General features: G+C 59.3%; 1 protein-coding gene across 1 annotated transcript; it reads right to left on the bottom strand.

Moving 5' to 3' along the window:
* Window positions 1–4,537: 4,537 nt before the first annotated feature.
* Window positions 4,538–26,074, bottom strand: SAMM50 (SAMM50 sorting and assembly machinery component). Its single transcript, XM_008155402.3, has 15 exons — window positions 25,889–26,074; window positions 21,754–21,864; window positions 20,536–20,637; window positions 18,046–18,133; window positions 15,634–15,740; window positions 15,063–15,193; window positions 14,785–14,872; window positions 14,517–14,645; window positions 13,956–14,027; window positions 13,031–13,117; window positions 12,804–12,874; window positions 11,332–11,399; window positions 7,318–7,464; window positions 6,521–6,662; window positions 4,538–4,687 (listed from the first exon to the last, which is right to left on the bottom strand). Exons 1-15 carry the CDS (start codon window positions 25,907–25,909, stop codon window positions 4,642–4,644), a joined length of 1,410 nt encoding a protein of 469 aa, XP_008153624.1. The 5' UTR covers window positions 25,910–26,074; the 3' UTR covers window positions 4,538–4,641.
* Between the last annotated feature and the right edge of the window lie 490 nt (window positions 26,075–26,564).

The following is a 26,564-nucleotide window of genomic DNA, read 5'->3' as shown; positions in this document are numbered from 1 at the left end:
GACGGGGGAGGCCGTGTTCACAGGGACGGGAAGGCCCGGCCCTGGCGGGCTGAGGCGGGGCGGGAAGTGGGGGTCCAGGCAGCGCCCCGTGGCTGCGCGCCCGGTGCGTGGAGGTGCCCCGTGCTCTCTGGACCGAGGTGGGGTGAATGCTGTCTGACCAGGAGGACAGATGTCAGGGTCCATCCCTCCGTCCACTGTCAGGGCTGTACCACCGTCCGTCACGTCCTAATTTCCCAGCGGGAGCTCTGCCCACTCGGCATTTCAGGGAAATCAGAGAGATGAGCAGCCATTTCCGGGGAGACGCTCGGACCGCGTCTGGGTTCTGACTCAGTGTGGGGTCACCTTCCGCTGCGGTGCCGGGGCCGCGGGAGGCCGGGTAGTTCCCGGCCGCACACCCCCCGCGGGATGAAAGCGGGAAAGCGCCGCCCGGGACACTGGTTGCTGGCAAAGGGGAAAACTGGGGAGGAGAGGCTGTGATTTCCAGCTGGTCCAAATCCATCGAATGTGCTTTCTTTTCAAAAAAAGACCATGCCGAATCCCTCTGCACAAGCGCGCTTTGTTCTTAAAAGTCGTCCAACAATTCGGCAAAGGAGCCCAGTAATTCTTTCCTCCGGGACGCCGTGAAGGATCACAGCGGGGCGTGGGGACGGGGCGCCATGAAGGATCACAGCGGGGCGTGGGGACGGGGCGCCGTGAAGGATCACAGCGGGGCGTGGGGACGGGGCGCCGTGAAGGATCACAGCGGGGCGTGGGGACGGGGCGCCGTGAAGGATCACAGCGGGGCGTGGGGACGGGGCGCCATGAAGGATCACAGCGGGGCGTGGGGACGGGGCGCCGTGAAGGATCACAGCGGGGCGTGGGGACGGGGCGCCATGAAGGATCACAGCGGGGCGTGGGGACGGGGCGCCGTGAAGGATCACAGCGGGGCGTGGGGACGGGGCGCCATGAAGGATCACAGCGGGGCGTGGGGACGGGGCGCCGTGAAGGATCACAGCGGGGCGTGGGGACGGGGCGCCATGAAGGATCACAGCGGGGCGTGGGGACGGGGCGCCGTGAAGGATCACAGCGGGGCGTGGGGACGGGGCGCCATGAAGGATCACAGCGGGGCGTGGGGACGGGACGCCGTGAAGGATCACAGCGGGGCGTGGGGACGGGGCGCCGTGAAGGATCACAGCGGGGCGTGGGGACCAGATACCATGAAGGATCACAGCGGGGCGTGGGGACGGGGCGCCGTGAAGGATCACAGCGGGGCGTGGGGACGGGGCGCCATGAAGGATCACAGCGGGGCGTGGGGACGGGGCGCCATGAAGGATCACAGCGGGGCGTGGGGACGGGGCGCCGTGAAGGATCACAGCGGGGCGTGGGGACCAGATACCATGAAGGATCACAGCGGGGCGTGGGGACGGGGCGCCGTGAAGGATCACAGCGGGGCGTGGGGACGGGGCGCCATGAAGGATCACAGCGGGGCGTGGGGACGGGGCGCCGTGAAGGATCACAGCGGGGCGTGGGGACGGGGCGCCATGAAGGATCACAGCGGGGCGTGGGGACGGGGCGCCGTGAAGGATCACAGCGGGGCGTGGGGACCAGATACCATGAAGGATCACAGCGGGGCGTGGGGACGGGGCGCCGTGAAGGATCACAGCGGGGCGTGGGGACCAGATACCATGAAGGATCACAGCGGGGCGTGGGGACGGGGCGCCGTGAAGGATCACAGCGGGGCGTGGGGACGGGACGCCGTGAAGGATCACAGCGGGGCGTGGGGACGGGGCGCCGTGAAGGATCACAGCGGGGCGTGGGGACCAGATACCATGAAGGATCACAGCGGGGCGTGGGGACGGGGCGCCGTGAAGGATCACAGCGGGGCGTGGGGACCAGATACCATGAAGGATCACAGCGGGGCGTGGGGACGGGGCGCCATGAAGGATCACAGCGGGGCGTGGGGACGAGCCCTCCGGGAATCATGGGTGGTTCTCAGAACTGAGACGGCCGGTCCGACCCAGCCCAGCGCTGAGCAGCCGCCCAGTCCCCCCACACTCCGTGTGCTTGTCACGCAGGCTGGCATTTCACCCCGCATTCCCCGTCTCCTCTCTACAGCGCTGCCAGGAGACCCGACGCAGGGGAGGCTCAGATTCCCCCGCTAACACCTCCTGGACCGCATTTCCGATCTAAGGCCCAGACCACCCCAGGCCAAGACTGCACCTGCCTGCCCCCCCCACCCCGCCCACCCCGCCCTGTCCCTCCACCTTCTGAGTTACCCCCCCAAAATGTGCTGCTTCCAATGGGCCCCAGGCGGGACCACGGAGACGGCTGAGGAACACCTCCCCCCCCCCCCCCCCCAGCCCCTGGTCGTGGGCAGAAATGCAGACTCCGTCTTCAGATCCAGTTGTTTAAGGGAAGCTAGAAACTTGAATTTTGAGGACAGTCTCCTGATTTTAAACTTTATTTTACTTAAACTCCATTCTCTAGTTTCTGCTGAGGACCCCTCTCCTCCTTGTGCCCCTCGAAGCACACGGTGCGCGTGAGCACAGCGCACTGTCCTGGGGATGATTCATCTGGTCCTTAAAAAAGCAAATTAAAAATCCCTCCACCTGGGCAGCTGCAGGGAGCGGGGGCGTCGGTGGCCCGTCCTCCTCGTGGCCTCGACTGTCCTTCGCTCTGTGACTGCAGACGCAGCCGGCACACCGGGCGGAGGCATCGCCGATGAGCACACTGCCCACGAAGCCACGCGTAAGGCCACGCGGCGCCATTAGAGACCACGCGTCCACGGGACGGAGGACACGCTGCGTCAGGTGGGCTTCTCTCCCACGAGCACCGTGCGGATCAGGCTCGCCTAAGTGAGCTCCTGCTGCAAAGGGAAGGCGACACCCGCACGGGACCGTGGGCGTCCACGTGGCGTCCTCCGTGGAGACAGACGCTGGCCCGTGGCCCCTTCGTTGCCGAGTGGAGCAAAAGGTTAACTACGCTAATATCGAACGGCTCCAGGCCCGCGTGCTCAGGTGCGGAGAGAAAATGGAGTAAAACTCAGATGCACTCGCTGAGGCAGGGCGGCACTTCGGGGGGACTTGCTTCTCTCCCTGTCACATCTGGTGCCCCAGCAGCAGCGAGGCCTCCCGTCGCAGCGCTCGCGGCTCCTGCCTTTCCCGGAGCCGTGGGAAGCTTGTCTGCCCACTTCCGCCCGCCTGAGCATGACCGGGTTCTGACTCCCACTCCGCCTGCAGGCGACACGCCCTCCTCCGCAGGCCCAGCAGCGACCCAGGGGCCCGGCCTCGCTCGATGAAACGTGCAGCTTTTCACAAAGGCTCCTTTGGAAGAACGGTTCCCCGGTGAAGTAGCAGGTAAACCGCACGGTGTCTGAGGCTAGACCTCGGCTCTAATTTACAGTCTGACCATGCCAGGGTTAGAACAGGGGTTTCTCATTCCCCAAAGGCAGGAGTGTAAACCAAACAATGAAACTATTGGGGGGCGGGGAGGAGTCTAGTTTCCCACGTTCCCAGTTATACAGGCAGAGGGTGAGAGAGCCCTCGGGGCCTGTGAGCTTGACCCCGATGACCTAAGCTCACGCGGCAAAGACACGAACAAAGTTGAACAAAGGTCGGGGAGGACATCGTGAAGGGCCGCAGCCCGGCTTGGAGAGGGAAACCCTGCAGGGGCCTGTCCTGGCCGAGGCGGGCGGCACCCCTCCCCTGGACATCTTCACGCGGCAGCATTTTTTCCTAAGAATCCAAAGGAAGTTAAAAAAAAAAAGTTTCCCGCATGTGACTAGTAAATATATCCAAATATATCCTTTGAGATCCAGGCGGGTTAGGCACAATAGTACCCCCCCACCCACCATGAACCTGTCCACGCTCCCACTGCGGGACTGTGTGAAGGTGTCACAACACGGCGAGGGGTGTGGGCTGCAGGCAGAACCGCGGGGCCCGTCAGAGGGCCCCAGACTAAGGAGGGGGCCTGCATGACCGGGTGGCCGGCTGTCACCAGGAGCCATCAGAGGGCAGAGGCCGAGCCTGCGGGGACTGGGAGACGCCACGTGCCGGCTTTGAAAACACAGGATGGGGCCACGGGAACTGGACGAGGCCAGGAAAGTCTCCCCCAGAAGGAACCAGGCCCCGGGAGACCCACCCCGGACTTCGGGCCGCAGACGGCACGGCGCTGCTGTGTGTGCTCTGAGCACCGGGTTTGCGGTGGTTTGCTGAGCGGCTGCAGGAACCCGGACACTAACCAGTCTAACCAATGCGGCTATTGCTCTCCAGGGACAGGGCCCCTCCCTGCTTCCGTGTCCCCGTTACACACGCTTCTTCCTTCCCCCCATCACATTCAGTGACTCAAACAGGCGGCAGGAGCGCTGGCTTCCCTGGGGCCTGCTGGCGCTGACACAGGGGACCCGTCACAGACACCTCGCGTCTGGGGAGGGAAGGAACTGGGGGCTGTCTGACGGGACTTGACAGCCACCTGGCTGTCCCCGGCCCCGGCCCCTGGTCCCAGGAGGAGCCCGCGTGCGATGCTGGTCCAGAAACGCGAACCGCAGCCACAGTGCCTCTGAGCGTTTGTCTTGAAAATTTATTGACAGGGATCCCCACGAGGGCTGCGGCCAGAGAATCGCTCGAACGCGTTTCCGGGAGGGATGGAGGGCGCTCGTGGCAGCTACAGGAACCGTATCCCCGCTCCAAACTGGACGCCGTCACAGATCCTAGGAGAAGGGCGGGAAGTCAGTGCTGCGGCGGCCCTGCTCGCCCGCCGCTCAGAGGCGCTCGTCCTCCTGGTCTCAGGCGCTCGTCCTCGGGCAGAGAGGACCCTTCCTCGCCTCTCCCCGTCACTCCCTGGCGCAGCTCCCCCAGCCGCCGCCTCACTCATCACCACACACTGCGACATCGCTGCTGCATCTCAGAGACAACGGGGCGCGACCACCTCCAGCATTAAAGTTGGCGCCCATTGCAGAACCGTCTCCATTTCCGTGACGGTCTGAAGCCCTAATGAGAGCTGCCGGCACGAACTGGGGGAACCTATGGCTGCACACATCCAGTTCCCAGCCTGCTGTGGCCGAGTTCCAGAAGCGCCGAAGGGGTTCTGCCGACTTCCCTCCAACGGCTCCCGGCTCCCACGTGCCCGGCACAGTGACGGCGCCCTCGAGGCACCGCCCGGCCAGGGCCTGTGCCCAGCAGCACCGGCCGCAGCGCCTGGAGCGCAGACAGCGCCGTGCAGCCGCGCAGGAGCGGCCCCGTTCCGGGCCTTCAGCACCACGCACACAGCAGCGTCCTCCCTCCCGAAGGACCCGCGCTGGCACCATCTCTAAGGCAGACTCCCGTTCAGCCTGCAGGCAGGGAGCCAGGCTGACGGGGCGGCGGCCATTCTCTGTGCAGACACTGAGGACGGCCCACTCCACGGGCTCCCACAGCAGCGGCTGCCTCTCGGACACAGTGACCTCAACAACAATGCAGCCTCCGTGGCCGCAGCCCGGGGGAGGGGGGGAGCTGCACCCCACTGCCTGAAGGACAGGAAGCCCAGGGCAGGTCACACGGCCAGGGAGTGCGGGCAGGGCTGGCGGCCACGCCTGCGGTCCGCTGCCCTCGCCAGCCAGCCGGGAGGCGGCAGCCCGTCCAGGAGGCGGATCCTCAGGCCGGTGAACAACATAAAGCTACAGCTAAACCCACATGCACTTGGGTTTTCTTTGCAACAGAACATTCATCACGTATTTCCCCGTGTGGTCTGGACTAACAGTGAACACAGCTCACACACGCCAGCTGCTCGGCACGGGACAGCCTGTGTGTTTTCTGAGGGGGATTAGTGCAGAATTAGTTGGGACAAAACTCCAGCAAGGACAGGTGACCTGTCTCCATGGCTCCGCCCGGGCGGGACAGTCCACGTGGGACAGAGCGGCGGGGCTCGCACTCGGTCTCGGAGGAGCAGGGGGTGCGGGCCTCCAGCCTCCAGGACAGCGAGGAAGCAACAGCTGCTCCCGCCCGAGCCCGTGTTCGTTACAGCAGCCGAGCCGCGAGCACATCCTACAGTGACAGGGGCTTATGGGTCACGCACCAAACAGCACAGAGACAGGATGTCTGACCGCCCACGGCCCACGCTACATTCACGCATGTGGTGCTCAGCACCCCTCGCTCGGTAGGATGACTGGAGGAGAAAGGGCAGGGTGGCGGCTCCTCCGGTGGCCGGGAGCCAAGCTCCGCCCTCCAGCCCGAGTCCCCGGCCTGCGGTCCCCGGTCCCGGCTGGCCACTGCACTGGGTCAGCCAGCGGATCAGGATCACCTCGCCAGCCCGTGGCCGACCTGAGGAGCGCCACCACGTGGCAGCAGCAAGTGCGAGCGTGTGAGGTGGGGACACGTCACATATTTCCCCTCAAACAAGACAGAGAAAAAAAAAAACAATGGAGGAAAACACTTATTCTTTCAATCTCCGGCTACCTCTTCCATTTCTCCTAAAATCTTGAATCTCCAAGGCCGCCAAAGAGATGACGTACACGTCCAAGACAGAGGGAACTGCGAGGGGCAGGACTGAGAACCCGAGCACCCACCTGTCGCCCGTCTGCACGCCCATGGGGACGCAGTAGTTGAGCTCCAGCCGGGCGATGTTGCCCAGCCGCAGGACGATGCCCGCGCCGTAGGACCAGCGGATGCACTCGGCCAGCTTGCGAATGTGAGCGTTGGGGCCCTCCCCTGAAACGAGAAGGAGGGGTGACCCACGGTGCGGCCCTGTCCTTCCACCCCGTCGGGGGCCAGCCTCGCTCGCTCCGTGCCCTCTGGCCATGTTCAAAGCCAGGCCTGGATGGCCAGAAGCGGACAGGACGGGATGGAGACAGGGCGTGGGGCACACTCCTCCCTGTCCCGGAGCCAAGCTTCTCAATCCTCTGGGCCCGGCACATTCCGTCCCTTTTCCAGAATGGCCCGCCCCCTCCCCTGAGCACCTGGGGACGCCCCCTCCAAACACCAGGCTGGGGGCCTGTGCCGTGTGCACCGTTGGACACCTCACGACCCCCGGCTGGATGCGCCCCCCAGGGTCTCCCCTCGCCCTGAGCTCCATGAGAACGGGACCCAGCCATGGCCTCACTGACCGGCACGGGGAAGGGGCGCCATGTCTGCTGGGCAAATGCACAGCTCTGTCTGCAAGACAGCGTTCGAGGAGGATCCCCATGTGCGACCCGATCGCCCCACCAGAACCTTACTCTGCGCAGTGCCGGGGGTCGTGTGGCTTTACGTAAGGCACAGCCTTACATTCAAAGCCTGTGTGATGGACAGACAGACCTCGCTGGCCTCACTGTGCTCTCAAACCTCAAGGCCACGGTCCCACAGCAGGGTCTGAGGAGCCGTTTACCGTAGTTGAGGTTGCAGAGGTTGCCTGCGTTGAGGAAGAAGTGGGTCCTGAAGAGCTCGCCGAAGCCGCCCTGGCCGGGCCGGAAAGGTAAGGGGGTGTACAGGTGCAGGCCGCCGGCCCAGTACGCCTCTCCGCCCAGGTAGTCTCCTGCCAGGAGGGTCACAGCGAGACGAGGTCACACAGTGTGAGCGGCCGGGGCCACAGCTCTCGTGAGCAGGACACAGCTCAGGCCCGGCTGCTCCCGCCGCCGAGGCGCCGGCTCTGAGGGTGAGCTTCCCCGCTGCCTCTGCACCAGAGACAGCAGTGACGTCACACACAGCTCCCTGTGAGGGGCCGGGAACAAAGCGGGCTCAACGGGGCGCCAGCACCTCCATCCGGCACGAAACAACGCGGGGCCTCCTGGGACTCACCGTCCCCTACGCGCCGAGTGCCATCACCGGCATCCGGCCCGGGAAAGGCGGCATTTTACAAAAACTCCCCATGGAGACAGATGAGAGCGCGCCCCTGCTCTCTGCCCACGGCTGCCCGCGCTCCGGACCCCCAGCACAGCGCCCGCCACTCAGCGAGAAGCAGCAGCCAGCGCCACCGGGAGGAGGGCTCCGGTGAGGGGTCATGGCCCCGGGTGACTGCCCTCGGGTTCTGAAACGCCTGCTCCTGCTCCATTTTAACCACAACAGCCATCGCGTTCAAGTGACAGGAAAACAACCCCGTGACTGTTCACATGTTGCTGCAAAAACCTTTCTAAGTGGTCTTCGGACCTTTGATCCGAAGCGACAAAGCTGTAATAAACAGGAGGCCTGTCTCCGAGACCAGCCTCGGAATGAACTGCTGAATGACGGGGACACTCCGTCCCTTTCTCCCCGAGGCCCTAAGGAAACAGCCGGACAAAGAGCACGAGGCCCAGAGTGCGTGCTCCGTTTCCCAGCAACGGCGCCTCTTCCATCTAATCACAAAGTGACAGGCCCGGCGGAGCCTGATAACCAGGGAGCGGGGCAATGAGGAACTCTCACTTCTACTGGTCCGAGAAACCACCACACCCTGGTGTCTTCCACCCAGTGGGCGGTGAATAACCACAAACAGAAAATAAAGGTGAGCATTCCCACACACACAGAGAGCGCTCTCAGTGCCGCCTCCTTCCTCAGATCACAGGATGTATGAGCGCTTCCTCCAACCCTCACACCCTGACCATGAGGCTGGTCCGGAGTAACCACCTGCGGTGCCACATACACTCGGCCATTCCTCACCTACGTCACACTGGTGTCTGCCTCTGGAGAGTGCACAGTAACCTGTGATGCGTTCCCTTGCACACACACATGTACACGTAGACAAGTACATCCATCCTGAGCGTGCAGCCCTCGTTTCCACACACCAGCACACCACGGACGGAGCACCTGGACGGAGCACCAGGCGCGGGCAGCCCCTCGCGGGCCGTTCTCAGTCCCACCCGCCAGGCACGCCGAGGCGAGCGCAGGCCGGGCAGCCTGACGCCCCTCACATGCGGGGCTCCATGGCGTGCTCTGGGCCAGGCCCTGGTGGTGCCGCTCTGAGGCTCGCCCTGCCCTCACGGCTGAGGAACAGCCCCGTGGGGCGATACCCCCCTTCACCGTCTCGTTCTGTGGACGGGCACCTGGGTTTCCGGTTTCCAGTTGGGGGCGGGGGGTTATTAAAAGTCCCTGCACATGTAGACTTCGGGCTCTTGATAAATATTGTCAAATTGCTTTCATGAAGTTAGGACAATTTACGTTCTTGACCAGATTTCCCAGTGGGCGCCCTGACGGCTAAGTGAGCGGAATCTCATGTGCACTTTTCAGGCAGGTGTACGACGCCTACACCCTCCTGGGAGCACTCAGTGCTTACTTCTAGTGAAAAATACAAAACCACCCGGAACTATGTTACTTTTCCAGGAAACGACGCGGAGCAAGCTCCAAAAACAGGTGGAAGGGATAACCCGTGTTTCTACAAAAGCCTGTGCACGGGCCCTCGTTATTTAGAAAAATGTAAAACTGAAGCAACGAAGATAATCAAAAACAAAAACCGGGTAGAATATTTTAAAACGGAGTAAGTGCACCCACTGAGGGGTGTTTTCGAAGTTTATCGTGACGTGTGGAGAGACCTGACACAATGTCAAGGGCCAGAGGCTCGGGCACCAACACTCTCACTCACGTCTCAGAGCAACACGCAGGCAACACGCCTCCACACACGCAGTCCTGCCACCAGCAGCTCCACTCCCACGTGAGAGGACGTGCGTTACAGAGGAGCACACGGACTGTCCCTTCTCACCGAGTCACTGGTACGATCACCTGGGGAAGAACCGTGCCCATGTCTACCACTGGGAGCCGTTTTAACAAGATGGAGGGTGGCACTCAGTGAAGAAAGCAGCCATGACCCGGCATGGTAGTCACCAGGATGGTGCCAGGTGGGCACTGGAACCACGGGGTCACGTCATAAAGTCCGGACTGTCTCCCCACCAGGCCGTGCCCTGCGTCTGACAGACACCACACAGCGACCCGTTCTCTCTGTCCCCGCGGGGGAGCAACGTGGTGGTCCCTGCGCAGACAGTCGCCGACTCTTCCCGTGACTCGGCAGCTGTGCTCCTCGGCAGTTACCCAAGTGCCTGAAACTAACAGAGCCGCGGGACCATTTATCAGCTCTGCTGCTCACTCCAAACACTGCAGGCCCTCACACCCGCCAGGAGGCCTCCCACAGGCGAGTGGTAAACAAACCGGAGCACTGGACACTGTCTGTAACATTACCATGTGGAGCCTTATTTGGGGATAAAACATCTGAGCAACCAAGCTGGAAAAGACCAGAGGAGCAGTAAGTGCCGCTGAGCCAGAGGCAGAACCCAGAGGCTTCCCACTGATTCCAACCACGTGACTTCCTGGAAAAGGCTCAACGACGGAGACAGTGGAAAGGTCAGCGGGGGCCAGGGCTGGGGAGGCGGAGGGATGAGCAGGGAGCACGGTGGACGTGTGGGCGGTGAAGGTGCACCTGTGAAGGCATGGCACCACGGGGCGTAGGGGTAATAACGCGTCGGCACCGGCTCAGAGTGAAACAGTGCAGCACACAGCGCGCGGTTAGCAACGGAGGGCGCATGGCAGGCCACCGGGAACTCTGTACTTGCTGCTCGGTTTTTCTATAAACCTAAAACTGCTCTCAGAAATAACGTCTATTAATTTTAAAAATGACAGTAGGTCACCTGGCCGGTGTGGCTCAGTGGTTGAGCGTCGACCTATGAACCAGGAGGTCACGGTTCGATTCCCCACCAGGACACATGCCTAGGTTTCAGGCTCGATTCCCCAGTAGGGGGCATGCAGGAGGCAGCCAATCAATGATTCTCTCTCATCATTGATGTTTCTATCTCTCTCCCACTCCCTCCCTCTCTGATATAAATTAAAAAATATATTTTTAAAAATTATAGTATGTCTGCCCTAGCCAGTTCGGCTCAGTGGATAGAGCGTCGACCTGCGGACTGAAGGGTCCCGGGTTCAATTCTGGTCAAGGGGACATGCCCAGGTTGTGGGCTCGATCCCCAGTAGGGGGCATGCAAGAGGCAGCCGATCAATGATTCTCTCTCATCATTGATGTTTCTATCTCTCTCTCCCACTCCCTTCCTCTCTCTAAAATCAATAAAAACATATTTTTAAAAAAATTATAGTATGTCAATAAGATGAAATAAGATGATAAAAAAGTTATTTAAAATGATAAAGTACATATTCTTATAAAAATCTTCATTACTGTTACTGGTGGGAGAAACAGGGTACACAACAGTATGTACACAAAATAACACATCTCTACAGCAACACGCTCACACACGTCATCTCCGGGAAATGGGATGACAGGCCACTCCCTGCCTGTATTTTCGCTTGGGTATATTTTCCTACAATTCCCTTAACAGGTGTCTTCCCAGGCCTGCTGGGTGGTAGGAGCTGTGTGGGTGGTGACACCTACTATTGTGGGGGTTAAACAGACACGGCCTCTCACAGCCGAGGGTGGGGCTTGGGGAAGACAGACCTTCACTCTGCGGCCCGACGCTGTGCATGCTGAAGCCGCGCACGCTCGTGGGTCCCCCGAGGTAAAACCTGGAAGGGAACGCAGCCATCAGAGGAAGCAGAGGGCACAGTGAGCTAGCGGGGTGTGGCACGGGCGCGGGGAGAAGACTCCAGCCCGGGCAGGTGCACAGGCGAGTGGGTTTCATAAACATGTAATCCCGTTCCTGTTCACACTGCACGTCTTCTCCACCATGGCTGTGCTGGAATTAACTGTCCCCTCCTGGCAGTTCTAGAACTCTGGCTATCCCCAACAAGGCCACATGGGCACCCTAGCACATGCATCTTCGAACACTTCTAGGTATATTTCTGTGCACTATATCCGTGGAGGTGAAACGTTAGGTCCCAGAGTTTAGAAATGAAAAACCTTTATGCTTCCAAACAGCCAGCCAAAAGGCTAGGTTAAGCTCATGTAAGGCTGAAGGAGTTCCTGGCCTGCAGAACAGGGGGAGCCTTTCCCAGCAGCAGGACAACGGCACCCCCTGCTGGCCGCAGCGCAGCCTGCTATCCCCAGCTTCTACAGGCCGGCTCTGCCTCTCCATCAGCCTGAACCGTTCCCAGGCCTGGGAGACCCTGGGAGACGTATTTCCACATTGAGGAATCTCTTCTCAGAAAACCACGTGAACAAAGGTATTTACAAAATCCCTCTCTTCACAGTGTCGTTCCTGTGCCAGCAAAGAAGCACTGCAATGCTGCTTAGGGAAAGTCTCTCTGACTTGGGGAATGGCACACACTCGGCAAGGCCTTTCAAACTTTAGTGCTGGCCGGTTTGGTCAGTGGTTAGAGCGTCGGCCCACAGACCGAAGGGCTGCAGGTTCGATCCCCGGCCCGGGCTGGGATGGGAACTGGAGGCAACCACTGATGTGTCTCTCAGGTTGACAATTCTCTCTCTTCCTCTCCCCCGCCCCACCTTCCACTCTCCAAAAAAGATCAATGGGGAAAATCCTCATGTGAGAATTAAAAAAAAAACATACAAACTTTTACAAAAGCAGGGAGAACACAAATCTATACACAACATATAATGTATGTCAACAACTGAACAGATGAGTATATAAATTAACATGGATAAACTCACGTCCACAAAAAACAGAAAAAAAGTAAGTCATCCCCAATGTAAACTCCACTGAGCAGGACTGTATTTTTACCCCCTTCAACGTCTCTCTATTTTTATATTCCAGCAACGTGTAGCAACTATTTCCTTCCCTACTCAAAACAGAATACAAGTTCTTTAATGTAACAAAGTTATTAACTCCCTCCCCCCAAAAGACGAAATATGAAATGGAGATATGCTGGGTATTTTGAAATTCACTGAAACGTGAAAACTGAAGTAAAACTGGAAACATCGGCTCTCCTTACGTCTCTGAAATGCCTACAGAAACCAACCCAGAAGAGCGGCAGGAAAGCACCGGCCACGCCCAGGGTCCCTCACCCACTCACCTGTCGGCGATGCTCGACGGTTTATCTCCAATGGGGACCAGCATCCCGCCCCAGAGCGACGCTGAGACGACCTAGTGAGACACAAACACACCCGTTTCCCTGCAGTCCCCCGTCAGGAGAACAGTTCCACGTGCCCGAGAACCTCAGCGCTGGGACGTGGGAAGACGAGCTGCGGGGCCGGGCACGAGGGATAAGAATGTGCGACAACATTCTGCCCGGATACTCACGGAGTCAAACACAAGTTGCTTATTCAACTGAAGCTCAAAATCTTCTTTGATGAAGTTCACGTCCCCTCCGGTGTAGCCGGCCAGCTCCTGGGGGGCGAAGCCACAGGTCAAAGAGGAGCAGACGTCCCCACAGGCCGCTAACCCTCACTGCAGCGACGTGTACTGTGCTGCTCTGTCTTTAAAAAAGAGACGTCACTCTGTCTCCAGAAGCCGTCAGCTGGCTGCAGTGGTACCGGGCCTGACAGGTCACCACACCTCCGGGGCAGCTGGAGCTGCCAATCCCACATGAGGAGCACGCTGGCACGTGACCATCATATCCCAGAGCCTGCAATGGATGATGCTGCTTGTTTGGCCAAATCGGTGTTTGAAAAACATCAGCCGGGCACTGGCCGATTTAGCCCAGTGGTTAGCGGGTCAGCCTGCACACCAAAGGGTCTTGGGTTTGATTCCCGCTCAAGAGCATGTACCTCAGTTACAGGTTCGATCCCCAGCCCTGGCTGGGGCACGTGCAGGAGGCAATTAATCGATGTGTCCCTCTCACATCGATGTTTCTCTCTCCTCTCCTCCCTCCCGCTTCCACTTTCTCTAAAAATCACTGGGGAAAATGCCCGCGGGTGAGGATTGAAAAGCAAACACCATCCGCGGTCTTGCACTTTCACCACAGAAGCTGACCGCCAGCTGCTCCGACCGAGATCAGGACCCAGAGCCGCAGTGCCGCAGCCTGGCCGCGCCTGGAGTTCTTCCATGGGAAAGCACTCACACCAGAGCACAGCTGTCCTCTGGCCCGTTAAGTGACGCCAAAGAGGCCAGAGTGACGCGCGCTCCCATCCTACGGCCTTTACAGTGAAAGGAAAACGGTCAATACTGAGAACGGGACCCCCACCCCCAGGGGCCCGCGTGCGGGAGCGCAGGAGCAGGGACCCACCTGGTTCACTTTCAGCAGAGCCCCTCTCCTGGGCAAGATGGAGGAGTTCCGGGAGTCGATGACCATGGCATGCTGCAAGACACCGTCCGGAGTTCTCAGCTCAAACAGGACCACAGGGTCATGCACTTATGAAGCACCAGCTGTATGCTGGGCAAGTGCTGAGCACGGCACTGCCCTTACGTCACTCGTCTCTATGGAGACCGTGAGGACGGAGGGACCGTCACCCCGTGTTACACAGGAGGGACCTGAGAGCGAAACAAGCAACTCTCGCTCGTGGGGCCGGTGACGATCCGCCCGGGGGCCGTTCTCTCAGGGAGCTGGGCACCCTGACCGAGGTCCGCTCAGCAGCTTTCAATGAAACCCCGTCGGCTCTGCGCACCCCTCTTCCCGTTACCACCGATGCCACCTCCAACACGACGCGGGAGCGCCCACAGACCCAGGGACCGGGCGCAGCACCTTTCCACCCAACCTGCGACACCTGCCAACCGCCCCGCGTCGGCGACGGCCACTTCCCAAGGTACCACGGGCTGCAGCAGCGCGCAGTCGCAGAGAAGCCCTCACCGAGAGAGAGGACTTCAGGGAGTGGCCGCTTTCCTGGCGGACGGCGAACGACGCGGTCCTGGCGAGGCAGCCCAGCTCGCGCCACACGCCCTCCCACTTGACGGTGTGGCTGGTCTTCCAGATGGGGAACTGCAAGCACAGGGGCGCCCACAGGCCTCAGCACGAGGCCCCCTTACGTTACTAACGAAACACGTCAGATCCCGGGAGCCAGGGAAACAGGCGCCGTCCCCACTCGGGTGCGGGAGGGGATGCCGGGAGCGCCACTCACACTGTACTCGGCGGACACGCCTCTGTCGGTCTCCCGGAGGGAGCTCCACGGGAACTGTCCCGTCACTTTATACAAGTTCACGGAGAAGCTAAGGGACAAGGGGACAGAGCTTTAACCGCGGGCAGTGACTACAGCCCTCACACGTGACAACAGACTCAGAAATACGCCTCCGGGCCCAGGCGCTGTGGCTCTGCAGGAGGCGCTCACTCCGCACGCCCTCCCCGCAGCGAGCCAGCTCCCGAACGTTAACCCCAACCAGGCCCCTGCGGGGACCCTACTTTCTTTCGAAGTGTCCGGGCTGCGGCCGGAAGAAGGACAGGCCGTAGGAAGTCTCCTTTGTGCCGTAGGAGAACTGGAAGGTCACCTTCTCTGCGCGGCCCAGCAGGTTGGGGAGCTTGAGGCCAAGCACCTGGAGGGAAAGGAAGGCCGTGGGTTACGCCGAAGGGATATCACTTCTTAGGAAGGACCAGGCTAGCTGCGGGGCCTCCACCCACAGGACAGAAACGCGGCTGCAGATCCGGAACCGGCAGCACCTGTCGTCGCTCTCGCCCTGTAAACCCCGTCTTTGCCCAGTGCCCGGGGCCACGAAGCCTGCTGACTGCACGGAGGCCCGGGAACCAACCCGGGGCGTGGAGTGCAGGGGAATTGGAGCAAGAAACGGAGTAAGAACGCTCCCCACGTCATTCGTGGTCCACTACTGATGTCCACACTGTCTTCAGCCGATCGGAACACGCTGTGATCCCTCCGGGGAGACGCGGGGAGAGCACGGTCACCGACAAATGACGATCGAGGTGAAAGAGCGGGAACGCCCCCGGGCTCAGAACGGGCACATTCGCGGAGGCCTCGTACCATGCTGCCTTCGTTGTTCCCGACCATGGTGTTGTAGCTGCCCGTCAGCCGCCTCAGCTCGGTCACCTCGAAGGTAACGTCTAAGCCGTTGGGCAGTGCGTCGTCACCTGGGAGAGTAAAAGGCACTCAGCACTGACACTCAGACACGGAGCTCCACTCCGGGGCCACTGCTCCGCAGCACTCGGCAGGCGCTGTCCGCAGGCTGCCCGGAAAGCACACCCTCTGCCGCGGGGCTCGGGGCGCTGCGCAGACCCCACACCTCCCGGACGCCTGCGCCCACCCCTGCGGGGAGGTCCCGGGAAGCAGGCGCGGCTGCGAGGCGGACAGGGCAGCACCTTGGGTAGGCACACGCTCTCTGCCTCTGCGCTCACGTCAGGAAGGGCCTGGAGGAGCTGTGGGGCTCAATCAGCTGACATTAAAACGTGGAACCAGGTGCCCAGAGGGCCTGCAGTGACCGTGAAAGAGGAGCATGGGACGCACACAGATGCACAGGTGGGTTTGGGGCCTTCCTCAGGCTGGGGCGGGGCCGGGGGTGAGGAGTGTCTGACTCCAGCGCGGCTGCCTCAGTGCACACCAAGGGCCTGGGTGCGGGGACCAGGCCAAGCTCCGCAGGGGCCGGGCCTCTCGGGAGGGAAGGGGCTGGCCTGACCCTGGCTGGACAGCAGGGGACCTGCAGCTGTCACTCTCCGACGCCCGCCCACGGGCTCCCACGGGCTCCACTGCCGAGTCCGTCCTTGGTGGAGATCGGAGCCTTTTTTTTCTTTAATGAGTAGGTTTTACTGTTTCAAGTGGTTTTAGGTTCACTGAAAAACTGAATACCAAGTGCAGTTTCCACACTCCTCCTCCCTGCCTCCCCACACCCTGTCATTAACACCCTGCATTAGTGAGGTACGTTACTACCACCGAGCCGACGGTGGGACATGCCGCTAACTAAGGTGCGGTTTCATTAGGGTTCACCCACCATTACAGAATCATCCAGAATGATTCCTGATCAAAGTTCCCAGGGAATTCCGGTGTGCGGCCAGGGGGATGCTGGCAGAGGTGGGCCATGACCACGCGCGCATCACACTGACAACAGGCAGGGGTGCTAACGCTAAAGCCACCGAGACTTGCCAGCCTGAGCGGCACCCAGCATGGCGGCCGGGGCCACCTCCGTCACTCACGTGTTGACCTGGGCCCGTTATTGAACCTCTCCTTTTTCTAAGGGAGTAACAGTGACACTTGCCCGGCTGTGAGGATTCACTGGGCTCGGACGCCTGCGCAGAGCTGGGCACGGCATGACCGTCACTCTGAGGATGCAGGTAGCTGGCCGTCTCCCGCATCTCTCTCCTGGCGAGCCAGGGGTCTGCACCCTCCCTGCGTCAGTCACCGGGCTCAGTGTGCCGGTCGCTGGCTGCACCCTACGCTCCTACTTTGATCGAATGTGCGTTTCTGCCACGCCCCGGGAGAGCAGGCTGCTGGCCGGGACCACACCGAGAGCCACTGTCCTAGCCGCAGGTGGAGCCCAACTCCTGCTGCGTACGTGGCCACTCAGACCGCACTGCGCAGCCCCTGCCCCAGGTGTGGCCACTGAGTGAGTCCCGCCGGGGATGGGGGGGGAGCGCCGTGCACAACACAGGGCGGGGCCTAAGGGAGGGGTGCCCTTCCATCCTTCCCGCCTTCCCGACGCTGGAATGAGATGGGAACTCGGGAATGAGCTCAGCCATCACAGGGACCGGGGACACAAACAGCTTCTGTGATCTTGGAGATGATGAGGTGACAAACACCCCGGGAAAGCCAACCAGCCCCAGGGGACCTCCAGGAGCAGAGCTGTGACACCAGCCCAGACGCCTGCAGAGCAACAAGCAGTGAGCACGCCTGAGGCTGAGCTCCCATTCCAGTGCCTCCTCTTCTCCAAGCACACTGCCATGGAGTCTGCAGGAGCCCATCGACAGCTGCGGCCGGGCCTCCTCCGGGACCCCCCCAGGCCCTGGTGCCGGGCGGGCCGGGCCCCCTCCTCCGGGACCCCCCTAGGCCCTGGTGCCGGGCAGGCCGGGCCCCCTCCTCCGGGACCCCCCCAGGCCCTGGTGCCGGGCAGGCCGGGCCCCCTCCTCCGGGACCCCCCTAGGCCCTGGTGCCGTGCAGGCCGGGCCCCCTCCTCCGGGACCCCCCTAGGCCCTGGTGCCGTGCAGGCCGGGCCCCCCCTCCGGGACCCCCCTAGGCCCTGGTGCCGGGCAGGCCGGGCCCCCTCCTCCGGGACCCCCCAGGCCCTGGTGCCGGGCAGGCTCAGAGGACATCTTCAAAACCCGCCCACCCGCCCTGAGCCTGACACACAGTCGTGACTCCTGAGTCTGCCAGCTACCCAGCCCCGTGCTTGATAAGCCCTGTGATCCTGGAGGACGGGTGGGAGGGGACGCCACCCACAGCATGTACCTTGACACGTATCGATCAAGACGTCCACTTGTCTGAATATTCCCAGACGGAGCAGTTTCTCACGGGCTTCATGAGACTTCCGCATTACCTACGAGAGAAACAAAGATGCATTTCTCTAAGGGGCAGGCATGGACGCTAGCCCCGTGTCCAGGCTGGGGGCTACCCTGGGGGGCTTGCTGGCCACTGAAAAGATAGCCACTGCGACCAGACACAAAAGAAGGGATGGAACACGAAGGGGCAACGAAAGTCCTTCAGAGAGCAGAAAGCAGAGCGCGTAATAAATCCCTTCTGTGGAAACAAAAACCCGGACTGAAAGGCGCACCGCCCTGGGTTCTCCTGCAAGGAGCCGCCTCGGCATGCGTCACTGTCTGGAGAAAGGGCCATTCCGTGTGCACACGTGCATTTTAGGTTGAGCTCTCTAACGCTACTCCGCTCTTCCTCCTCTTCAATGCCAAGAGCATCCTCTCGGGTGCAGGAGTCCTCCTGGGGAGGGCCGGGGAGGGCCTGGAGCAGCGGGAAGGACCCTGTGGACAGCAGAGTTTGGTTCCGACCTGCAGCGAAGGGGTTACTTTAGGGCGGTCAGCAGGGGAGACAGGACGGAAAAGTGGACGCAGAGGGGGCAGGAGGGACCCCACCGCAGGCCGGCAGCTGTGACGGTGGCTGGCCGAGCCGGTCCCTGTCAGAGGGAGGCCAGAGCCCACATTTCGCCGGCAGGAGCCGAGGACGGCCTCTGACTGGATGGAGCCGCTGAGCGGAGAGGGGAGGCTACGAAAACATCAGCTCTGGGCTCCGGCTTCTCGGGGCCGTTGGCGAGGTCAGGAGGGGATGGCAGGGCTGGGGGGAGGAGGCCAGGAGTCGTGCTCAGCCACTAGGGTTGGCGAACTCTGTGGCAACTCCGTGAGGAAATGCTGAGGGCTAACGCTCAGGAGGGGAAATGGCCAGAAGGGAGGGTGGGGACCCTCAGCACGAGGCTGTGGATGAGAGCCCCGGAGGGTGACAGCACCCAGGAGACTGACCCTCGTGGGCAACCAGCACTTGAGGGAGGTCACAGGGCAAGAAGCTGCCACCGGCCTACAATGAGTGACGGGAGGAGGGACGCAGCCCAGGAGAGCAGGGATTCGTGGGAGCCGAGAGGAAGGAGACGCCGAGAGAGGAGGACAAACACATTCCAAAGACGGCAAAGCCAGAGAAACATGTGCGAGGTGACATCATCATTTCCAACACAAGCAGCTTAACCCCGGCCCCGCAGTCCAATGGGAAACAGACGCCAGCAGGTGAGCCACGGGGGAGAACTGTGAATGGCCAACAGACGGGGAGGCGTGCGCAATCTCATTCAGAACTAAAAGTGCAAACGGAAACGAGAAGTCCTTTTCGCCTCACAGGTGGGCACGGAGTCTTAAAGTGTGGTGACACCAGCGTTGCGAACCCGGCCTCCCCAACACTGGCGGAGGGCGCGGCCTGCACCCGTCTCTGGGGAGGGCAAGTGGCCCGCGTGAAAGCTGGAGCACGCCGCCTTTGGCCAGAGCCCCGCTCGCAGGCAAGTGTCCTGCAGGTACACCACCAAGGACACGCAGACATGCGTGCTGCAGCCTTGTTCCCTGCGACCCTAATGCTCAGCCACAGGAAACGCCACAGTGAGTGACGGGACACCGGGCAGCTGGGACGTGCTGATGTGGACGATGCCCTTGGGAAGTAAGAATGCCGAGCGTGAACGGGCAGGAGAGACGTGGGGCACGGGGCTGCTGGGTGCAGGCTCGGCGTGTTCTGCCCCGGAGCGCCATTCCCGCAGGACGCTCGGAGCCCTCGGCCTGGCTTCCTCTGGAGGCTGGGCGGGCCTCGGCGCGGCAGTGAGGGAACAGCCCACACTTCATTTCAATGCCCGCTATACCATTAGGTTGTTTTATACTGTTTTTTGAATTATACTTACATATTACTTTAATCTTTTTTAAAAAACATACTAATTTTTAAAAGTGGGCGTGGCCAAACCCTGCTGAGGGCAGGGAGAATGGGGCTGCCAGGAGCACGGGCCCTGCCACAGGAGCTGCGGGGACCCTGCCCGGCACATAAACGTGGTTCCGAGGTCGGAAGGACAGAGGAAACACAGGGGACAGAAGGAGATGACGCAACCCGGGAGACTGGCAAAGGGAGCAGGGCCAAGGGGACCGCAGGGAGGGAACCCCGAGGGCCCCACAGGCGAGTGGGGGAGCGCTAAGCAGGGTGCGGCGAGGCGGCCGCGGTGGGCCCTGTGAGAACACAGGGTGGGCGGCCTGGGAAGAGACAGCACCCTGCTCGGGGATCAGGGGGAAGGGGAACGTGTCAGTTTGTGGGAGGCGCCGAGGAACTGAGGGGTTGAACCCGGGGCGCCCATGCTCCCTGCAGGGAAGGAGGCCAGGTCAAGGGCCAGAGGCTGGGGCGGGGCACGCGGCGGTGAGGCCACCGGGCGCCGCGGGATCTCCAGAGGGAAGGGAGATGGCCGCAGAGAACACTTGCCTCGATGAGGTTTTTCGCCTTAAACACGTCTCCGATCTCATACATGATGATGTCATCCTTCGTCCTCCCGAGCCCGTCGAAGTGCACGTGCTGCACCACCACCTGCGTGACGGGAGGACAGACGGCTGAGCGCGACGGCACGAGCTCAGGCTTCCAGGCGAAGGACCAACGTCTGAAACTAATTCCAAGGATCTTTTTTTCAACTTTAATGACCCACATTTCTTAATCCCAGACTTCATCCTATTTATTCTTCACAGCTTCCCAATAACTGGTGACTCGAGCCACATCTATACTTCCTGGGAACAAGGTCACCTGCACCCAGATGACCAGGGACCACGCGGGTCCTAAACCAGCAGGCCCAGAGGTCCCGTGTTCCTTCCCAACGGGCCCAGCGCCGGCCCCTGGGTGGCGCCGACTATGACCTGAGCTCCCACTGTGTGCATTTTGCTAGAGATCTCGTGTGATCTCCATGACGAGTGCTGACTCAGAGGCCTCTCACCCGTCTCCTCCTGGACAGGAAGCCCTTCGAGTAGGAACTGCTTCTCGCTCACCTGTTCTCATAGAAGCACTTTACACACGAATATGCAGATGCTTATTTAACTTGTTCGAGAACAAGGAGTTGTTTTAAGCACAGGATACAGCAGTGAGCAAAACATCAATTCCCACCTCAGTGGAGCTTATATTTTAGGGGAGAAAAAGGCAATGTGTATAGTATAGCAGATGGTGCTAAGTAACAGGAAGATAACAGGATATACTGGGGAAATTGATAATTTATAGGTGATTGAAATACCGCCCAGAGAAGATATTAATTTAAGAATTAATGAAAATGTGCTTCCATTTCTTCAGTTGTATTTAACTTCAAAAGCAACAAAGTTAAGGAAAAGTTGCTTTCAAGAACCAAGGTCTTTTTTCTGGGAGCAGGGAACAGAGTATAAACTTAAGCAGAATTTGAGTTAGTCTTTGAAATGATGTGTTTTAATGACATAAGTACAAAAATAAAAGTCTGTTTAAACTTTCCACATAAATCATCAAGGAAGAACCATTTTTCTAAAGCCAGAAGCTGTTTTTCTAAGCCACCCGTCTCTCTGAGATGTAGGCGGCCACAACGCTTCTTCGATGACGTCACGGCGACAGGTCAAGTCCTTCCCCTTTCCCGAGAGGCTTAGCGAGTGGCTGTCTCTCCCAGCATCTGCACCCAGCCCTTCAACAGATACTCACGTCTTTGTTTTCAAGCACTTCCTGTTTAGCTTCAGGTTCGACTTCAACAAACTGAGCTTCTTCTCCTAAACCTCCAAAATCAGGCCCACCGGCTGGGAGAGGCTCCAGACTCTGCAAGGGCGGAAGGAACCACAGATAAACGAACTTTAACTTTAAAAAACCAACATCTTAGTTTTGTCTGTAGATGATGCTCCAGGAAACTCGGGACTGCGGCTCCCGGGGTAAGGGGGGCTGGAGCAGGATGGGGGCACAGGGTACAGGCTGCAGCTGCTGTGCAAACCTCTTACTGGTCTCGAGAGCCTCAGTGTCCAGTGTGTTATCAATAAATAAAGCAAACGTGAACTTTTAATTAACTGAAAGGGTCAGACGTGAACCAGTGATGACTGGGCACGAACCGAGGATTACAGCTAGGTAGCTCTGCACCTCTGAGGCCTTTGGAAGACAAAAATGGTTTAAAAACCAGATGCCACAAAGACATATATCAGGGAAAAGAAAAAAATTTGCTTTCCTGTTGTTAGAGAAATTATCCTAATTTTTAAAATCAAAATTGGCTATTCTATGACAACTAATGACACTGACAACCCAAGCGACTAGAACATATTTTTCTGGACCTGGGAGATCTGTTTGGGTCCAGCGAGTCTCACTCACACACGGAGAAAACTGCACATGCTCACACACTGGGCCGGAGAGACCCCTTTCTTCAACGCGAACGGACATTACCTTGAGAGCATCAAAGGCCCTGTGAATGAGGACCCCACAGGTGTGCTGGTCACACTTCCGGGAGACATAATAACCGTGTGTATAGTAACATGCGTATTACATAGTGTGAGCTTGCTCAACCACAGGGATCCCCAGACACCCCCGGAACGGATTCAGCGGGTCTAGCGTGGCGCCAGGTAACGGTACAACAGGCGAGTTCGGGGAAACCATGCTGACCAGTCATCTGGCTGCTTCCTACTCCACTAATTCTCTACAAGTAAGCACTCTCAGTGGCAGGAGGCCTGACCTGCAGCTGCAGCGCCGTGGGGACCCTGGGCCACCTTCTCCCTGGAGCACCCCGCAGCCTCTCGCCGGTGCGTCCTCGGTGACGTCACTGTTCTCTGGGAAGGTGATGGCCTGACATACCAAGTCCTCTGTCCCATCCCAGCCCGGCTTCACGGTCCTCCAAAGCGCCTACGGTCAGAACCCAACTAGATCCCTCCGCAGGGCACACTCCACCCGAGGCCCACTCTGCGCCGGCCCTCACCTCACGTTCCTGCACACCTTGCTCTCTGCCACGACTAAGTGCCCCCTAAGAAGCTTAAAAGCTCCCTCAATGGCATGTCCTCTGTGAGCCGCCCCGGCTCCCTCGGGTAGAACCCGTGCCCCCTCACAGGGACGCTCCATATCAGAAGTTTATGACCTTTGCAAGGACGCCCTCTTTTTCTTGTGTTTATCTGCCTGGTCCATCGGAAGAACTCAAGTGTTTGTGAAGTGGGAGAGTGAGTGGCTTTTCTTTGGTTCACTTAACAAACATTTGCTGAGTGCCGACTGTATGCTGAGCCCCGGGCCAACAGCAGGGAATGCCGCAGTGAGCCAGACAGCCCGGGTCCCTGCCTGGTAGTACTGGACGGGGAATATGCAAGTAAAAACGGAAAGAGGATGCTAGCAAAGAATATGTCGTTTATTTCCTATCACTATCCTTTCACTTTTGTGGTGTAACATTTTAGAACAGAATCATTACTTTATTTCTCAAGTATATTAATAAATTAGTAACTTTTTCCTGTGCCACTTCATAAACATGTTATCTTTATTTCAGTTTACACAGTGCAAATCATGTATGCAGAGTGAATACTGTGGTTATGAATATATGCACGACTCATCCCACTTAACCTGACTGCTAAGCAAAATATGCTCCTTCCAGGCACAACGTTTATATTCCATTATGTCTTTAAAAACCCTACTGTATTCCCTAACATCTCACAACATGAAACGAGCTGCACTGAAGGCCGGCCAGACCCGTTTCTATTCTTTAATCTGAAACGCAGGCTTTCAGAGGTGATGTCTTCATGATCTTAGTTACGTCAAAGAATGATGTCCTAAATTAACTCTGTCTTACCTACCAAGACATTTACTCATTCACCAAATATTAAGAACCTACTATGTGGCAAGCACTTATGAGATCCTCACCCTCAGAATTTATATTCCAGTGTCTGAAAGAGTAGGCATGGTGCTAGGTAACTGGTGAAATGGAGTAAAATAAATGTCTGGATCTAGCTTCTAATCGTTAAGCAGATCAGCCTGCCAGCCAGTCAAATTTTATTGTGCCAGGCACTGTAGCGCTAACTGAAGGGATCGGGCATAGAATAAATCCCATGAGTTATGAAAAACATCTTTAAAGTGATAGAGACTAGAATCGAATAGAAAATATTTTTTAAATGCTCAGCTGGTGTGGCTCAGTGGTTGAGCGTCGACCTATGAACCAGGAGGTCAGTTCCATTGCCGGTCAGGGCATGTGCCTGAATTGTGGGCTCGATCCCCAGTAGGGGGCGTGCAGGAAGCAGCCGATCAGTGACTCTACCTCATCATTGATTTTTCTATCTCTCTCCCTTTCCCGTCCTCTCTCTGAAATCAATAAAAGCGTATAAAACATTAAAAAATGAACAGATATTAATAATAAATAGTGTTTCACATAACCTTTGTTTCACACATGCTTGAGGATACTAGACAGAAAACATAGTTTTCTTATTGTGAGTTTTGACCAACAAGTTCATATAACACTGGCTAGTGAAATAAAGGCCAAATTCAATTTAGACTTTTTATCAACACATTAATCAAAGCAGCAGCAATTCTAACACCAACAGAGCTCAATAAAAACAGACTTTCATTCTGTACCCCTAGCACCTACAGCTGCACCGGGCACACAGCAGCCCATTGGCCAATCTCACTTGAATGAATGAATGCTTACTTTGTTTAAGAGGCTACAAGGGATGCAAGCCAAGTAAGATGCCGTTCCTCCTGCAACATCTAGAAACTTACACTCTAAAAGGATAAGACAGAAAAATGCAAACAGCTAAACAGGGCACCAGAGGGGAAATGGCAAGGAAGTGAGTAGCGCATCCAGGTGAGGGGAGCTAAGGAGAAGGTCTGTGCAGGAAGTGACCTGAACTGAGCTCTGAAAGATGGAAACGTCCTGACAGCTGATGATGGCTGCGGGGTGGGCGACGGAAGGAAGAGGAAGCTGAGGGCAATAGTGTCCGAGTGAGTCAGAAGAGCAAGAAAGGTCTGTGAAGTCCCAGTCCGGAGGCCAGGACCCCAGGCTGGGCGTCTGCGCTCCCTTCTTTGGGAAGACACCGGGAAATGAGAACTGAGCTGTAAGAGAACCCACCCACGTTGTCCTAGGAAAGGTGTATTCAGGGCTGGGACCCACGAGAGCTGAGTTTTGGAACATTCTGAGGCTCTAACGGTGTGACCTTGGACAAAGCATGTATCCTCGGGCCCTCGGTGAAGAGGGTAAAGGAGAGCAGCTTGGCAAGCAGTCAGTGCGTGTCACGCGCCCAAGTGAGCCCTGAATATGCATGTGTCCCCCAATTCTCGCGACAGCCTGGGGAACACGCACAATCACTGCCCCCTCTTTAAACGGAGGGGCTGATGCATTGAGAGGTTCCGTCTCTGACGGTGAAAAGCAAAAAGGGGGACTTCCGGTGAGTCTGGGCTGGGAACAGAGGGCATTGGTGCCCCCGGAGGCTACTGATCGGGAGGCTGGAAAGTGACCGGGGAGGAGACGCCGGAAGCGGCCGAAGGGAGAGAAGCCACGGAGAGAAGCTTCTGGGTCTGCGCCGGGACATCGCGGGAACCTGGCTGCTCCTTTCTGCGCCGCTGCCCCGCTGAGTGACCTTGGGCAAGTCACGCCCCACGCCCCTCCGCGCATCGGCCTCCTGCTCCGAGGTCTGCGGGACCCACGGGCGGCATCGCGGCGGCCTCCCGCACAAGGCCTCGGGGCGCTGCAAGCGGAGAGCCCGGCCCGTTCCACGGCGGCCTCGGGGCGCGCTACCCTCGGAGCCCCCTCGCCAGGGGACCGCTCCCCGAGCGCAGCCGCGAGAGCGTGTCCCCGCGGCGCCCGCCCAGAGGTCACGCAGCCCGCTGGGCCTCTTACCCGGGCGTGCACCGTCCCCATGGCTCCCTCTCCGACCGCCGCCTCGCAGAGCTGCCAGGGTCCAGCCCAGGCTCACGGGTGACGGCAGAGGGCGCGTCCGCGGCGGCGGAGCTACTGGGCCGCGCACCACCCACAAGCCCTGGGACGCCGCGCGCTGGGGGCGGCCATATTGCCCCGCCTTAGCCCCGCCCCATGGCTCGCGATGCTTTTGCTCATTGGTCCTTTAAGAGCCTGTAACCCGGATGTGCACGTGGACGCCGGGAAGCCCTGAGGCCTGGAGAATGCGCAGGCGCAGAGCGTCTGTGGCCGCCCGCGAAGCTGCAGGTGCTTCGAATGCAGGGGGTCTGCGTGCGGCTCCGCTGATGGCAGGTGCCCGGAGTTGCCTCTCGGAGCGACCGCACCTGCTGGTGGGTGCGCCAGGGCTTCACCCAGGTCTTCCTCGGCCTCCTGCACCCCGGCCCAGGGGGTGGTGCCCCCCGCGCACGCGAAGCGCCCAGGCTCCCCTCGCTGGGCCGGTAGCGGCGGCCGGAGTGTCGCCCTGCGCCCTGCTGCTGGCCGCACGGACCTTTGAAAGTCCCTGAACCCCTGAGGCTCGGTGTCCCCGTTGGTGAGAGGAAGGTGATGGTCACACCTGCCTCACAGCGGGGCGTTAGCAGGGCTCCTGCAGGGGAGAGGG

The sequence above is a fragment of the Eptesicus fuscus genome, chromosome 7, assembly GCF_027574615.1.
Source record: "Eptesicus fuscus isolate TK198812 chromosome 7, DD_ASM_mEF_20220401, whole genome shotgun sequence".
Lineage (NCBI taxonomy): Eukaryota > Metazoa > Chordata > Mammalia > Chiroptera > Vespertilionidae > Eptesicus > Eptesicus fuscus.
The sequence above is the reverse complement of the archived record's forward strand: the minus strand, read 5'-3'. Positions and strand labels throughout refer to the sequence as shown.

What these genes read in the sequence shown, in the direction of transcription:
- SAMM50 (XM_008155402.3), bottom strand. Translation starts at nt 25,909, where the DNA reads ATGGGGACGGTGCACGCCCGG. An exon ending in CTCTGCTGAAAGTGAACCAG is followed by an intron (nt 13,118 to 13,955) that starts GTGGGTCCCTGC and finishes TTCGCCCCCCAG; the next exon opens with GAGCTGGCCGGCTACACCGG. An exon ending in CCTCTGCAACCTCAACTACG is followed by an intron (nt 6,663 to 7,317) that starts GTAAACGGCTCC and finishes TTCTCGTTTCAG; the next exon opens with GGGAGGGCCCCAACGCTCAC.